Source organism: Schistocerca serialis, chromosome 10 (genome assembly GCF_023864345.2).
Source record: "Schistocerca serialis cubense isolate TAMUIC-IGC-003099 chromosome 10, iqSchSeri2.2, whole genome shotgun sequence".
NCBI classification, from domain to species: domain Eukaryota; kingdom Metazoa; phylum Arthropoda; class Insecta; order Orthoptera; family Acrididae; genus Schistocerca; species Schistocerca serialis.
The window spans coordinates 177,406,680-177,424,199 of record NC_064647.1 but is presented as its reverse complement, the minus strand read 5'-3'; the positions used below and the strand labels follow the sequence as shown (position 1 = coordinate 177,424,199).

General features: G+C 37.7%; 1 protein-coding gene across 1 annotated transcript in view; it reads right to left on the bottom strand.

Moving 5' to 3' along the window:
* Window positions 1–17,520, bottom strand: part of LOC126424805 (uncharacterized) — a 71,597-nt gene that overhangs the window by 6,698 nt on the left and 47,379 nt on the right. The window contains exon 5 of the mRNA XM_050087596.1: window positions 13,949–14,035. Within this exon, the coding sequence (XP_049943553.1) occupies window positions 13,949–14,035 (87 nt within the window). The remainder of the gene's footprint in view (window positions 1–13,948; window positions 14,036–17,520) is intronic.

The window sequence follows — 17,520 nt, the reverse complement described above, 5'->3', positions numbered from 1 at the left end:
AGTCTACATTGTATATCCTCTCTACTTCAACCATCATCAGTTACTTTGCTCCCCAAATAGCAAAACTCCTTTACTACTTTAAGTGTCTCATTTCCTAATCTAATTCCCTTAGCATCGCCCCACTTAATTCGACTACATTCCATTATCCTCATTTTGCTTTTGTTGACGTTCATCTTATATCCTCCTTTCCAGACACTATCCATTCTGTTCAACTGCTCTTCCAAATCCTTTGCTGTCTCTCACAGAATTACAATGTCATCGGCGAACATCAAAGGTTTCATTTCTTCTCCTTGAATTTTAATAACTACTCCAAATTTTTCTTTTGTTTCCTTTACTGCTTGCTCAATATACAGATTGAATAACATCGGGAAGATGCTACAGCCCTGTCTCACTCCCTTCCCAACCACTGCTTCGCTTTCATGTCCCTCGACTCTTATAACTGCCACCTGGTTTCTGTACAAATTGTAAATAGCCCTTCGCTCCCTGTATTTTACACCTGCCACCTTCAGAATTTGAAAGAGAGTATTCCAGTCAACATTGTCAAAAGCTTTCTCTAAGTCTACAAATGCTAGAAAAGTAGGTTTGCCTTTCCTTAATCTAGCTTCTAAGATAAGTCGTAGGCTCAGTATTGCCTCACGTGTTCCGATATTTCTACGGAATCCAAACTGATCTTCCCCAAGGTCGACTTATACCAGTTTTTCCATTTGTCTGTAAAGAATTTGCGTTAGTATTTTGCAACAGGACTTATTAAACTGATAGTTCGGTAATTTTCACACATGTCAGCACCTGCTTTCTTTCGGATTGGGATTATTATATTCTTCTTGAAGTCTGAGGGTATTTCGCTTGTCTCATACATCTTTATCACCAGATGGTAGAGTTTTGTCAGGACTGGCTCTCCCAAGGCCGTCAGTAGTTCTAATGGAATGTTGTCTACTCCCGGGGCCTTGTTTTGACTCAGGTCTTTCAGTGCTCTGTCAAACTCTTCACGCAGTATCGTATCTCCAATTTCATCTTCATCTACATCCTCTTCCATTTCCATAATATTGTCCTCAAGTACATCGCCCTTGTATAGACCCTCTATATACTCCTTCCACCTTTCTGCTTTCCCTTCTTTGCTTAGAACTGGGTTTCCATCTGAGCTCTTGATATTCATACAAGTGGTTCTCTTTTCTCCAAAGGCCTCTTTAATTTTCCTGTAGGCAGTATCTATCTTACCCCTAGTGAGATAAGCCTCTACATCCTTACATTGGTCCTCTAGCCATCCCTGCTTAGCCATTTTGCACTTCATGTCGATCTTATTTTTGAAACGTTTGTATTCCTTTTTGCCTGCTTCATTTACTGCATTTTTATATTTTCTCCTTTCATCAATTACATTCAAAATTTCTTCTGTTACCCAAGGATTTCTACTAGCCCTCGTCTTTTTACCTACTTGATCCTCTGCTGCCTTCACTACTTCATCCCTCAAACCTACCCATTCTTCTTCTGCTGTATTTCTTTCCCCCATTCCTGTCAATCGTTCCCTAATGCTCTCCCTGAAGCTCTCTACAACCTCCGGTTCTTTCAGTTTATTCAGGTCCCATCTCCTTAAATTCCCACCTTTTTCCAGTTTTTTCAGTTTCAATCTACAGTTCATAACCAATAGATTGTGGTCAGACTCCACATATGCCCCTGGAAATGTCTTACAATTTAAAACCTGGTTCCTAAATCTCTGTCTTACCATTATATAATCTATCTCAAACCTATCAGTATCTCCAGGCTTCTTCCCTGTCTACAACCTTCTTTCATGATTCTTGAACCAAGTGTCAGCTATAATTAAATTGTACTCTGTGCAAAATTCTACCAGATGACTTCCTCTTACCCAAGGATTTCTACTAGCCCTCGTCTTTTTACCTACTTGATCCTCTGCTGCCTTCACTACTTCATCCCTCAAACCTACCCATTCTTCTTCTGCTGTATTTCTTTCCCCCATTCCTGTCAATCGTTCCCTAATGCTCTCCCTGAAGCTCTCTACAACCTCCGGTTCTTTCAGTTTATTCAGGTCCCATCTCCTTAAATTCCCACCTTTTTCCAGTTTTTTCAGTTTCAATCTACAGTTCATAACCAATAGATTGTGGTCAGACTCCACATATGCCCCTGGAAATGTCTTACAATTTAAAACCTGGTTCCTAAATCTCTGTCTTACCATTATATAATCTATCTCAAACCTATCAGTATCTCCAGGCTTCTTCCCTGTCTACAACCTTCTTTCATGATTCTTGAACCAAGTGTCAGCTATAATTAAATTGTACTCTGTGCAAAATTCTACCAGATGACTTCCTCTTTCATTTCTTACCCCCAATCCATATTCATCTACTACATTTCCTTCTCTCCCTTTTCCTACTGCCGAATTCCAGTCACCCATGACTATTAAATTTTCGTCTCCCTTCACTATGTGAATAATTTTTTTATTTCGTCATACATTTCTTCAATTTCTTTGTCATCTGCAGAGCTAGTTGGCATATAAACTTGTACAACGGTGTGTGTGTGTGTGTGTGTGTGTGTGTGTGTGTGTGTGTGTGTCTGTGTAAGTACAATCTAACTTCTGAACCATTTCAATGCAGTAATGTGTTCATTGTTTTTTGTGTGTGTGTGTGTGTGTGTGTGTGTGTGTGTGTGTGTGTGTGTGTGTGTGTAAGTACAATCTAACTTCTGCGCCATTCAATGCAGTAATGTGTTCATTGTAAATAAGTATTATAGTAGTTGTATTATATGTTTATTACCTTATAAATAAATAAAAAAACATTTTTATTTTAAATTCAGTGCATTAGTATTTATAAAATGACTCTTTCACATAGTGTTCATTAAAAAATGATGATCATTGCACTTGGGACCTGTGGAATGGTGCATTAGCTTATTTGTTTTAGTTTTAAGTATTTGTCATGTATTGTTGTTTTTCTGACATGTTCCACATCCTGGAAGACCTCCTCACTACAGATCAATCGGAATGAAAGTCAATCTAATCTAATCTACTGTAGTAGGCGTGGGCTTCGTGTCTATCTTCGCCACAATAATGCGTTCACTATGCTGTTTGTACTAACTTAACTGCACTCCTATTTTTTTTTATTCATTTTTAAACCTACTCCTGCATTACCGCTATTTGATTTTGTATTTATAACCCTGTATTCGCCTGACCAAAAGTTTTGTTCCTCCTGCCACCGAACTTCACTAATTCCCACTATATCTAACTTTAACCTATCCAGTTCCCTTTTTAAATTTTCTAACCAACCTGCTCGATTAAGGGATCTGGCATTCCACGCTCCGATCTGTAGAACGCCTGATAATGACATCCTCTTGAGTAGTCCCTGCCCGGAGATCCAAATGGGGGACTATTTTACCTCCGGAATATTTTACCCAAGAGGACGCCATCATCATTTAACAATACAGTAAAGCTGCATGCCCTCGGGAAAAATTACGGCTGTAGTTTCCCCTTGCTTTCAGCCGTTCGCAGTACCAGCACAGCAAGACCGTTTTGGTTAGTATTACAAGGCCACATCAGTCAATCATCCAGACTGTTGCCCCTGTAACTACTGAAAAGGCTGCTGCCCCTCTTCAGGAACCACACGTTTGTCTGGCCTCTCAACAGATACCCCTCCGTTGTGGTTGCACCTACGGTACGGCTATCTGTATCACTGAGGCACGCAAGCCTCCCCACCAACAGCAAGGTCCATGGTTCATGAGGGAGGAATGTCAATATGTTGAAAGTAATTTACTGACTTGAGAGCTATGATTAAGAGTGTGTCATATGTGCGGCAAAGAACATTCCGAGACTGAAAATTGAAAACTTTGATTACAAGCATTTTATGACAGTAACTAGATGTGACCCAGTTAAAAGAAAAAAAATTTAAATGAAAAATCACTGGCATTTAATAAATATTTGACCACATTAGCAAAGATGTAGCATTTTCATTTAAGCTTGCCTGTGGCACACACATAAGAATACACAACAGGAATGTACTACAGAACAGCGCCTTGAAATGCCAGCAGTAATTAATGAGTCACATCACACGAAATATAATGCTCCTATAGCACTAAACTTTTTTCACTTGTAAAAATATCTAGAACATCATACTGATCGTCCCAGGAATTTTGCTCTCAGTAAACATTTTGTAATACCAAATTTTTGAAAGTAAAACGCAGACTGGCGAGACAGGGATGCAGCTTTGAATACCATTATTTTTACGTACAGCATTAGCAGTCATGACTTACAAAATGAAAGTTGCCTATTATATTTATGTCATTTATTGTGTTTGATCATAATGTATGTTCTCTGTATAGATTGTTACTATAGGATGTGGCATCATTGGTACAATAATTATGTAGAGTATAGTGCTGTTTGGAGCTCTCATGAGTCATTTAAGATGTGTAAGGAGGAAACAAAGAGAAAAAGGTAAGAAAGAACAAATAAATGGCTGGATGACAACAGTGAATGAAGGTATCGTGACTTGAGACAATACAGGCTACGAAGATTATTATAGGACTCGTAGAATTGTACATGAGAATGTTGTGGAAACTGAAATTATTTGGACACACAAGAGCAAGGGACGTCGTCATATTTCGCATGTCAAACCGTATATAGAATAATTAAATTGAAATGATTCAGACCCACAAGAGCGAAGGGTGTCATCATATTTGGCATATCAAACCGTATATGGAATAATTCTATTTACTAATGTTGTACCCATGCATAGGACTACATGTCACCTATTCAAAAATATTTCTTGCATTACAGAGCACAGCAACACTTAGCAATAAACAATGCTATAGCACTGCATGACAGAGCCACTTCCGTCGCGCAACAAACTTAATTTATCCCGCAACAAATCAAGTGATTTGCTGCCATGATGCATATGCTGGAGAAACTGCTATGAACTTTTAAATTTCATGTAGAATCCGAATAGGAATAAATAATTTCTAATAAAATGAACATTGACAGTATTTTTTTAAAACAGTTCTGAGAGGGAACACAGGTTATCAGCAATGCATTGTTCTCTTCAGAATTATTTTTGGCTATACACAGTGCTGTTAATACAAAGACATATAACGTTTCCTACCACTTTCTATGAGGTATACAGGATGTTATAGGATCGTAATTGTGTTGTCTGGAAAGAAAAGTGATAGGTATTTTGATGTAAGACGTTTTTCAGAATGAGGTGAACTAGTGAAGCTGCGTTTACTGAACAGTAATATTTATGATTATAGCTATAGGGTGTTGTTTGTGTGGAAATACGTTGATGAAAATAGAGCAGGGAATTGATATTTGAAGTGTATATTGAGACAGAGGCAGCGAATACTGCAATAGGATAATGTTGTAATAGGATACTGAGATTTCTGTTGGTGAATTACACGAGATTTATGATACATACTGTAATAGAATGAGGCAATGATTATGATGATTAATGAGGAAAAGGAGTGAGTGAGTAATGGTTAGGGATAGGGACCCTGTTCCTTGTTGTAGTCAGTTTTTATGCCATGTGGATGCATTTTGTGTCCATAAGCGTAAATTTTTAAAAAGGTATGGCTGAATGACAATAGTGAATGAAGGTATCGTGACTTGAGAAAATACAATTATTTCTTTCATGTGAAGTTTGTAATTATATGATGCAAATTATTCAACCCTTTTACTAAACAAATACTGTAACTTTTTTCATCTGAACAAAACAGCATGTAACAGTTATACTTTAAAATAATTTTTGTCTCCATTTGTGCATAGAAAATGTTTTGCAAAGATGTGGCTCAGCATTGACTGCTACTCTGTACTGTGAAACACTCTTTAATATGTGGTACCTCACTGAATTTTCTGTGATTCTGTCTTTGTGGTAATGTCTATTTTTTTGTTTATACTGATGAATGACATTGTTTTTTCTGATTTATATGCAGCCCAAATTTAACTTCTACTGAAATCTGTAAGCTAATCTCTCTTTTCTTTGTCTAACAAATAAACTTTATATATGTACAAAATGATTCATTTTATTACATTTCAGCTTTATTCTTTTTGCCATGGCATAGTATAAGATGCTTTTATATCTATTTTTCTACTAACATGTGTGACATTGCAGATCGTCCCCTTCTATTTACATATGATGTAACACAATTACATAAATCACTTTAACTTAAGGAATTTTCAGATTGTATTTGCCTATTATATTTATGTCATTTATTGTGTTTGTTCATAATGTATGTTCTCGGTATAAATTGTTACTATAGGATGTGGCATCATTAGTATAGTACTGTTGGGAGCTCTCATGAGTCATTTAAGATTTGTAAGGAGGAAACAAAGAGAAAAAGGTAAGAAAGAACAAAGAAATAGCTATAAAGATTAATATGACAAATGGTTAGGCAGGGCAAAGATGAGAAATGGCTAGGTACAGCGAAGACAACAAATGGTTAGGTAAGGCAATGGAGCTAAAAAGTATGAACTTGTGAGAATGCCTGATACATGTGACAGAAATAAGCAAAAAGTACAGTAAACAGTGGTATTTGTTGAAAGTCTGATGAACTTATAGGCAAATGTATTACAAGGTGCATGAACTAAAGCATGAAATATATCTAGATAGCAAGCTAATTACTGACCATATTAGGTATAATCATGGGCTGACATTTGACTGATTGTATAAACTGACTGTGTAAAATATTCTTTGATGTGAACCATGGTTACTCCCTAATCCATGTTTTTCCTAATTATATATTTGTGTTTTCCTTATCTGTGGGTGTGGCCACTATCCTTATGTGTTTATTTTTTGTGTATGGTCACTATCCTTACATGTCTCTTCCTACCTTACTCCCTATACTTTTTTGTATTTCACTGATGTCCACACAAACATATATGTTTGTATAGATTTAGAATCTCCTATACGGTAATTCTGCACAGATATCATAATTGTTTATTATGATGCCTGTTACAGTACACTGTGTCACATGACTTACATGTCTAAAGTTTCTGTAATTCATTATTATAAAACAATCCTGCTATATTTTTCTTAGTTTTTTTAGAGAAATACAATTGAGAGTTGCCAGGGCAGAAGAAATATGTCTACTGAAATATTGTTGGTCACATGTTGACATACTTTACTGATACAAGCTGCAACTGACTCTTATAAAGAACTCATGATACTGCAAGATGCCTTTGGAGTTATCAATGGACCTGCAATCTGCTTGAAGCAGTTACAACGACACTTTGCCGTTTGTGTGTGTGGGGCTGTCAGCTGAGAGTTGTATTTAGTCTCACTGAATCTGCTTCCACATCATTCCTTACAATAGGGACATAACTGCAACGAGCTAAAGAAAGTTAGGTCATTTGTGAGGAGGACATTCTTCTACCTACTTTCATCGTGCAAATCACTATTCACATATGTGACTATGTAAGCCTTGTGTGATACGGACACTGTGACCTACTTCCTGTGTGCTACAAAATACTACTTCAATACAAAATGTGACATATAAACTTTGAATATATCCCTGTGCAGTAATCATTCACACAGTGTTGAATATTGTATAAATTTTCACTTACAGTCTTTTAACTCATATTCCTGTAAAACAATTTTTCCCCTTTGTATTTGTAACTGGTTTTGTTTGTTCCAGTCCATAATGTATAGAACTTTGTCCTCATCCCATTCCTACCTGAAATGAACCTCATACAAAGTTCTACTGGGAGAAGATGGGGGATATGTAAGGTGATCACATCATTTTGATTTTTGTATGACACTGATGTGCATGTCAGAGAGAGAGCAAGATATGTTACTGTTAAATAATCTTTGATCACATGCAGTTTGATACATTCTTAGTTTAAGTGTGGTAGGTGATGGACATGTTTAGCAGTGCTGTGTTGACTTGTGATTGTATTTGTTAGATAAAGATTTATTTTAAACGACAACAAGAATGAATATGAAGGTGAAAGGAAAATAAATTTTTAATAAAGTAATAGTTTTTGAAGAGAAGAAGTTTGAGGTAAGACTGCAGCACTGTGCACCTAATTTTTCGGAATGATTATTGTCAGCTAGTTAACTTGCTCAAAGCTGAGAGAAAGATCACCTGATCTCCTTGAGTCATGGATTAACGTATTAATTGATTAAGCTATTTGATTTTTATAGAAATTCTGTTAAGACTGTACCCACTTTAAATCATTGTTCACTTTGTTAAGCATTGTATTGATTAGGGCCAGATAATTGTTTTACTTCAGTTGTGTTTTTAACATAAAAAAGTTGCATCCAGATCATTTGCAGTTCAGTTCAAATTATGTTCTGTTTAGTCAAAGGTTAGCACACTAATTTAAGTCGAATAACAGTTCATGGGTACATAGTTTTGGTACATAGTTTATGGAGTGGGAGGTAAAGTTGGGCTAAATTTCAGACAGAAACAAATATAGTGGGGAGATTACAATTGATTCCCCATTCCTCAACAGCCCGATTATATACTTTCCTTTCCACTTTGGCTCACCATCTATTGAGTACATAGGCTAACTGTAATAAAATACATTGTACATTTATTACTCCTGCTGTTTTATAATATATCATACTATCTGCAATACCCAGTTTTTCCTGGTTCACAATATATCGCACGTTTGACAGCATGTTGACCATTTTCCCTATCAAATATATTCAGACATATATTCCATTAGACCTAGGATGTATACAGAATATACTAAAGTAATTAATCAATGATGCAATAAAATATAATCTAAATAAAACAGATGAGAATAAAAAGTTACTTAATTTAATAATAAATTTGATTTTTATTGTATACATCGATTTATGCTTGCACGCACAGTGTATTTTTACTTTTGTTGTTCAAGGTATAAATGAACAAATTTTGAGGTGATCCAACTCTTGAGGATGTGACTTAAAACTGGTCGTGTGAAAACCACGATTCCTTTCAGTTAACACCACAATATCAGATTCTTTGAACTTGTGTTTTGCTGATGGTCATACTATAAGGCAGATTTACTGGAAAAGGCAATCACTTTAAACTGAAGGGCAGTCCAGATGCAACTGACTAAAGCAGGCTGAGCTGCTTTTTATATTGGCGATCTAAATTTGATATCGATATTCTATAACATTCGGATATATTTGATTTCAGGAATTGTTACTCCCAATCTGACATTACTAAAAGCTCTCTTTTACATCTGCCATTAACGTTTTCTCTCTTCTGATGATTCATGCACCACTTTTTTTGGAATTCTGCCTCCTTCCAATCCCATTTCATGTCCTCTCAACATAATCCTTTTAAGTTTTGTATTTGCCATATTGTTAAATTCTTTTATTACATTATACTCTTTCACATTTTCTTAGATTGCTCCATCTTCCAATGACGAGACCCTTCACCGCTCCAAAAATTTTACGTACTACTTTGCTCTTAAATATCCTTTACATTCCAGATTTTTACATGCATATGTTAAAACTGGAGTGAAAGTGTTGTATAAAGGGTCATCCTCGTGTTTCTTTAGACGTATTTGCTCTTTCTGGTATCACAGAAGGCATAAAAGGATTCGTTTTAATGCTATCTTTTGCATTATGTCTGTACTTACAAGGGGAGCTCCTCATCGAATCCCCCTCAGATCTATTGGTAAGAAGGTCCAATGGATAGCCCGTCAAAAACTGAACACAGATCAAGCATGACAACAGGAGGAAGGTGTACTGAATTGTGGATAAAGAAGAAAACTTGAAGCAGTGAAACGGTACAAGCTCAAGATGTGCAACGTCGAGTGAACTGGTAGATCCTCCGTGTGGTGGCCATGTCGTCAGGGTATTGGACTGCAACGTAGGAGACCACTCGTGCCCGACCCCCCTTTTATTCCCCACAAAATTATGAGCTGTCCATGAGGTCACTGGCGTGTCCATTCACCGTATTTAAATTTGTGTTTGGGTGATGTTGTTACAGTCTGTTTGCAATAGCGAGGTGTAAGGAAGGGACCTATAATGAAAGATGATTCTGCACGACGACTCTATTAGCAAATGAAAGGAAGTGGTTCTCGAACGAGAATTGCAAACATTTGATGACAAGTTACTTCGAAACGCTGTCACCCAGTTTTATAGATAGTATTCCTGTGGATGCTCCAATACGTTGAAGCGCCCGAACTGTCTGATCAGTACAGTCCCTTCCACACAACGGCGTTCCAGTAGCGTGGGATTACAGGACTACGCCACAACTCCCAGCCAACCGAACCCTCCACCAGAAAATACGCCTGGTGTGTCATTCACAACATTGGTGGCATACACGTGATATGATAGGAATTTCTGATCGATACACCTATTTTTACACCTGGTGAGTTAGTGTGATATGCCCCGTTGCCCTATCTAGATTCTCCAACGGATGTGGATGCGATCACTCCAAAAGAAATTATGAAAACGTAGTAGTCTGTCGCAGAAGCTGCAACAAATGAACTTAACAGTCTCACAATCACACAGTTTTCCCTGTGCGCTATCAAAATATGTTTTTAACATTTTTTGAATTTTTCCACATGTACACCATCAAATCCCGCATATGTTCAAGCAAATTTGAACTGAAATTTCAAAAAGCGAAGCTGATTATGTGTGAGAGCTTGGACTTTGATAATAGGAGCACGATCACGTAAATAGTACTGCTTTGTGTATCTGTGCAGCTTTGTAAAATGAGTCTCCTCACAAAATATTTCACTTGTCTAAAGCCACACACATTTAACAGTTGCACAAGAGATGTACAACTTGGAGAAATAGGAACCAAGTCCACTCCCACATCAAAATTGGATAATTCCTGATCCTTCTATCCTGTGTAGCTGCCAAGGAGTAAAGAAAACTCATTGTTCGCTAAGCAGCGTTCATTAAGATCTTTCACTAGTATTTTCTCCATTCTGTCTGACACACTACAATTCACAATGACATTGGGGGTTTGCACAAGTATCCTATTGACCTGTTGCTGATCTTGGAGCCCAAATACACAATTTTTCCTGCAAACTTGAGTAAAATGTAGGTAAAAGAAATTCTGCTTGGTCAAGGCAATATTGTATGGTGCAACTGTGGGAAGTGGCCTGCAGCGGGTCTACACTACATTTAGTGACATTTCCTCCAATGAAGGACTATGTGTGGGTCATTTTCATTTCATAGTTAAAACAGGACTGTTTTGCGTTGATGATATATCTGTCTTTGTATTATTGGAATTTGACGTTAGGTTCTGTAACAAACTTCTTGGAACAGTCTACAAATGAGCCTAGTTTTTGCTTACATATTTGCTAATCTTTCTGCTCGTAATTTTGTATTTCCTTTTGAAAGTGAATAGCCTTAAAGCCCAGACCGATTTTCTTAGCATAATGCATCACCAAATTTGTGAGTCTGTATCATGCAATGCACATAATTCATTTCTGGCTTCAATAAATTGTTGGTATTGCCCCTATATGGTTTTCTAATTCACTTAACTTCCGTCCTCAGGTTCCTCCTCGTTCCACGAATTCTTTACAGTATTTAACTGTGCTTTCTTCCTCCATTGCTTTAAACTTCTTGAATTTATTTGTAACTTCAATTCATAACCTATGTTTGCATCTTTTAATTGGTTTGGACAATACTGTGTATTGGAGCATTTCTTTCATGTAGCCCAACAAAATGTCATCAGATTGACATTGCAGCATCTCTTTTTCATGTTCTTTGTATGGATCATCAACATTCTCATCACCTGGTACACACAGCCCTGTATCAATCAACACTGCATTTTCATCACCATTTCATCAATAAATGTTGGAAACAATCATACAAATATCACACAGTTATCCAATCGCTTAAAGAACTTGTACTTTAGGTTGCATAAGTTCGGAAAATGTTCATGGATCCTGTTATGCAAGCCGTGAGCTATATTTGCTGGGTTCATATTACCCACGGAATATCACTCATGTATTTAACACACCCACATGTAGAGGCACAGACAATCCACTGTCAGCCAGGTAGCTTCGTCAACAGGAATCCTCTCTCCGCCATGCATTATAGTCAGTTGATATCTGTTGTGTGTCTGACCCATTTTGTTTTGATGTTTGTCTGTTTAGGCGTAGTGTCCTCATCCCACAGTGCGGTTATCTTATACTGGACCTACAGCTTACAGTGGTGTCTGAACCATTAGCAGTTTCGTATTCGAGATCTTGTGTGTTTTCACCAGAATGCGACACTGGAATCCCATGATTACATGGCTATTTGTACTTGCGTTCCAGTTTGGAAGCTTTGACTCTTGATCTCCTATGTTGTAACATAGTGCACAACAGTTTACTGCCAGCCACTGTGGCTGAGCGGTACTGGGCTCTTCAGTGCGGAACCGCGCGACAGCTACGGTCGCATATTCCAATCCTGCCTCAGGTATGGATGTGTGTGATGTCCTTTCATTAGTTAAGTTTAAGTAGTTCTAAGTTCTAGGGGACTGATGACACCAGATGTTAAGTCCCATAGTGCTCAGAGCCATATGAACCAGTTTATTTGTTGTTTTCATTTCTGTGAGAAGTCTATGCAGCATATCACCCACTCTCTCTATTCATCACATTTACTTGGAACTGTAATACGTTCTTACCATATTATTCATATTCTATAACGAATGTACAGTATGACAATTTCCCAGACTACAGGAGAACAGACACATCAGTGACTGGATGAACAGTTCATAATTTTGTGGATACAAAATATGGGGCACAAGGGAGATCTGAACAGGAATCTCCCTTTTTGCAATCCAACATCGTGACCATAAAGCATGACGTGATGCCTCTTCCAGTTCGCTCTGTGTTGCGCATCTTGAGATTAGACGGTTCACTGTTTCCGGTTTGCTTCTTTTTTCACACTTCGTTACACCTCCTTCCTGTTTTCAGGCTTGATGTGTGTTCAGTTTCTGACATGCTATCCACTGAGCCATCTTACCACTAAATGTGATGGGGAGTTTCCCTTGTTAGGAATCCCCTATTCACACATATTAAATTTCATTTATTTGTTCAAATGTTTACACTTTTAAAATTATCATTATCATGGTAGTTGACAGTGTATAGTTGACAGTGTATGTGAGCACAGAATATTTTATTTTGTTGTTAACTTACATTAATTTCACTGTAAACCAACTGAAGGTGAAAATAAGAAATGGAAATTTGGATCCTCAGTAACACTAGAATATTTTCAGGTATCAGATTATTTGAATATTACAATTCTACTCAAACAGAATAATGTAGAAAGCCAAAACGACAATCATCATGGTTTATGGAGACAGTAACTGATCTGAAATGAGCAAACAATACAATAGACTCACATAACATGAATTTATTTAGGACAAAATTCAAAACGTGGTCTTCAGAGATGAATAAGAGAGAAAGAGAAAACAGCCTCTTAACATCTACCAGCTCTGGAAAAAGGGATCAGAATATATAAAATGAAGTGAGTCATGAGAAAGAAGAGTGTACATAGCAAGAACTGAAACATTCAATTAATGTGGTCTTTAAAAGACTGTTCGAATAAATAAATAAATAAATAAACATTAAAATACTGTGAATTGTCTGTACCCATGATATGATCACATTACAATACCGGTACAGCAAAAACACAACCAGAACAGCACTCGAGCACAACTGGCCACATAATGTTACAAGAGCTCTATATAAGTTAATATGAGATTGTAAAAGTCGATAATTTTTGCTGGACCAGGCCTTCAACCCCTATCTCCTGCTTAACGCGAGTAGTTGCCTTAACTACCTAGACCATCCGGACATTGGAAGCATCTAATAAGTTGAGAATTTGAGTCAGCTGGGAAGCATGTCCAGAAATCTGTGGCGGTTAAGGAAATTACGCATGTTAAATGAGAGATACGGGATCGAGAAGTAGTCTGGTTCACATTTACAGTTTTCACCATTTAATTATTGCAATGCTCGATTTTAGTTAGCATATGGCTTTCCTTAGAAACAAGTATTGTAATCTATTGCTATGCTTACCGTATGGTGTCCTTCCTCCCTGGCCTTTTCGGCAATGACTCTGAGCGACTGTCTTGGTATTTTTGCAGAGATCACGGACAGAGCAAACTGGAAAACATCAGAATACGTCAGTAGAGCGAATTTTTTCACAATATTACTGATGATAAACAAAATAATTAGTAAGAAAGAGTTTATAGAATAAGAAATTATTCGTTGATACCATAAGACTTTTCCAACCATGTAGATTCTAACATAATTATGAAGCAGCCTTCAAAGTACATGGAATTTGTGGCACACTTTTATGGAAAACATGGCAAAGATCTGGATAGTAAAGTGACTGCAGTGGCTTTTTATGTTGTGCTACTGCAGCACAGATAAAAATGAACATGTTGCAGCACGTCCACATATTGGCCTTGTCAAGTGTGTCTACTGTTCTGCTCACCTGTGATTTAATCATGTGTCTCACCTCCACATTTGCACTTTTAAGAGCGTATGAAAACACAGCAGCGTTGGTTTTGGGAAAAAAAAGACGCCATGATCTGTTAACATATACTTTTTCGAGCAGTGTTGGGTTTTTTGGCAAAGAATAATTCATTTACGACTGTTGTGAATCTACTGGTCATAATGGTTGTCAGTTACACCGCATTTTTTATTCAGTGAGCTGTGCTTCTATAATCTTTAATACCATTCACTACTAAACACTGACTGCACATAAATGCAGAGTTTGACAGAAGCATGACCTTTAAGTGTGGCAGAATGCGCCTTCGGATTTTAAAATCATTGTTATTCAGTTGTAGCTATTCCAGGTTTGGTGTTTCCCTTGCAGAAGTGAAAGGCGATTACGCAGGAAAGTTAATCATGTTCGTAGAAAACTAAAACCGCCAACAAAATCTCTCTCTAGTGCAGTGAACAAACAAGCTTCTCTTGTAAAATGGTTATTACTTTCCAAATACATCTCGTAAACATTGAAATTAAATTGCGTGCAAAAACCTTAAACCTCAAAACCCATACTTATTTTTGTTAGTCAGGTTAACAAGACTCTTGCGGCACCCTGGTAGGAATGATGTGTTATGTTACGGGAACGTTGTTTTGGTGACTTACGATGTACATAATGATTTTAATTTTCATGTGCCAATGCATTGTTCATTTCGTCTGTCATGCACCTGGAAATGCAATGGAAGGGTTTTGTGTGTAGCTGGGACAAGATGTTTGTAATAACCTTTGTGAAGATCTGGAGATGGTAATCCAGTTTTATTAAAATCAGTTATCTGTAATAAATTTTTTATAGCGATCTCAGCTAAGAAGTTCTTCTTCTTCTAAGTAATCACTACAGATCACCCTTTGTGCTCAACATGAGTACACCAAACCTTCCAATCTGTCGCTGGCGATACGCACTACGCAGAGGAAGTGCGATTTGGAAATTTCCATAATAATACTAGCATTTTGACAGAGAGGTGCGACTGGGAAAGAATAGCAACCACCAAATAACTGACATCAAGAAACAATTCACGAATATGTCTTAATTTATTATTTACTTTACCAACATTTATTGAAGGGGTTAAGTTCACAGATCGGAGAAAGGTAAGAAGGCATGCTGTAAGTGACGGAGGAACGCAAAGACACATTAAAACAGTACATCGAAAAAATAAAGCAGACGCCTTGGCCCGAACATCAGGGAGGGCCAAACCTCTCATCAGCTGGGATCTCACGATAACCTCACGGCGCACATGGAGAATAGAGTTTCGCCAGATAAACTTGCTCGATAATCGTTGTAGCTCCCAGGACATCATTGCAGGAATGCGAAAAATTTGGCCGAAAAAATGGGTTTTGTTCAACACATAACTTTCCAAGATCCAAATCCCATAAAGTAACGAGAGAGCAACGCTTGTGTTGAAGGATCGCTCCTTCAATCCTGTCAGTGAGGCACTTCCCGGCAGACAACGATCGATTGTAACACCCAACAATGGATGGCGGGCGACCGCCACAGCCCATGGAATGTCAACTGTGTCACATTCCAGCCAACTGTTTAACCGACACTGCCGATCGGTACTCTATGCTCCTGCAAGATGACAAAATGTATCCAAAATGTAATCGAGCACCAGTAGTTGTCATGAGGAAAAAGAAGTACCATAACGTCATCGGCATATGCGTGAACGATGAACCTTTCTCCCAAATACGACCGTCCACCCAATCGAGCAGCTATGGTTCGTAATAAGGGTTCCAAAAATAGCACAAATTATAACATAGATAAAGGACTCCCCTGTGGGACACCTCGACACATTTCTATGTGTGGAGTAAAACGACCGATCACATCAGTAGATGCCTGAATACCAGTAAGTAGAGAGGTGAAGTTCCGTTTCTGCAGTATCATTAAAACCAACACCAGTCAGAAAATCATGACTAACTCAGTCAAATGCATGATAGAATCAGTGAAATGTAAAGCTCCCAACACAGGAAAATTGGAACCAATCGAAATGAGATCACGACATTCAACAATGGTAGTCAGGAGAGTACGACCTGGGAGACAACTTTGATAACACGCGGCAATGCCAGCAATCAAAACCTAAAAACTGCTATTTATCACTACGATTTTATAATAAATATTGAGTACCATTATCAGTCAGACCTGATCCATGGACAGACGTCCCGTCTTTTGTAGAACTGAAACAATTTTTCCGACCTTACATGAGGGCGGACTGTGTACCTTGACACCACTTCATTCACCAAGAATGTTATCATATCTCCTATCACAGGCTAAAACCGAACAAATAATTCTTTGCAAAGCCCATCTAAACACGGAAATTTGCGTGAAGGAGAGCGAACTACAATGTTAAGATACCTCATTACGGTGAAGGCTGTCAAAAACTCATAGAGACTTAGTGAACAACACCATCAAGGAGGGAAGTCAAATCAGCAGATAATGTACTGTCTGATGCCATTCTAGTGCACAGATTGGAAAAATACCAGGAGAGTTCACGCATTATATCATGTTGGGATGACCACTCAGGACCATCTATAGAACGAAGTGATAAGAGACATGCCAACTCATCCTGGGGAGTCGAATGTGGCTGGGATCACAGAGGCGAGATTGGGGACAGGTGATTTCAAAATCTTCACCGTTCTGAGTTCGCTGGGGTTTAAACTGTAGTATCCGTGACGGCGCCTTATGACAGCAGCAGAGCCTGCATCTGAACATTCCGATAATGACGGAGAGTCGCGTGGAGTGGGGGACAACGTCTCCCCGACGTCCTCTAAAGCTAAATTGGTTTTTTCTCAATAACTGAAAAAGTAGATTAGGTATCTTCATGGAAACGCCTATCATATGTTTTATGATGAATTTAACCTGATTCCAAAGTATAACTTTAATACTGTGTGCTTCTAAAATTTCAAAAAACTGGAATAATTCAAAAAGTAAAAGAGCTTGCTGAAAACTTTTATCATGCATTTTTACGATTTCTACGATAAACTGCATCCAATTCTGAAAGTAGAGATCCTTAGCTTTATTATTATGTGCCCCTTAGAATTTTACAAAAAGTGGGTTTTTGAAGGAACTGATTAGAGAACCATGTTGAGATTCACAATATTTTAACTTT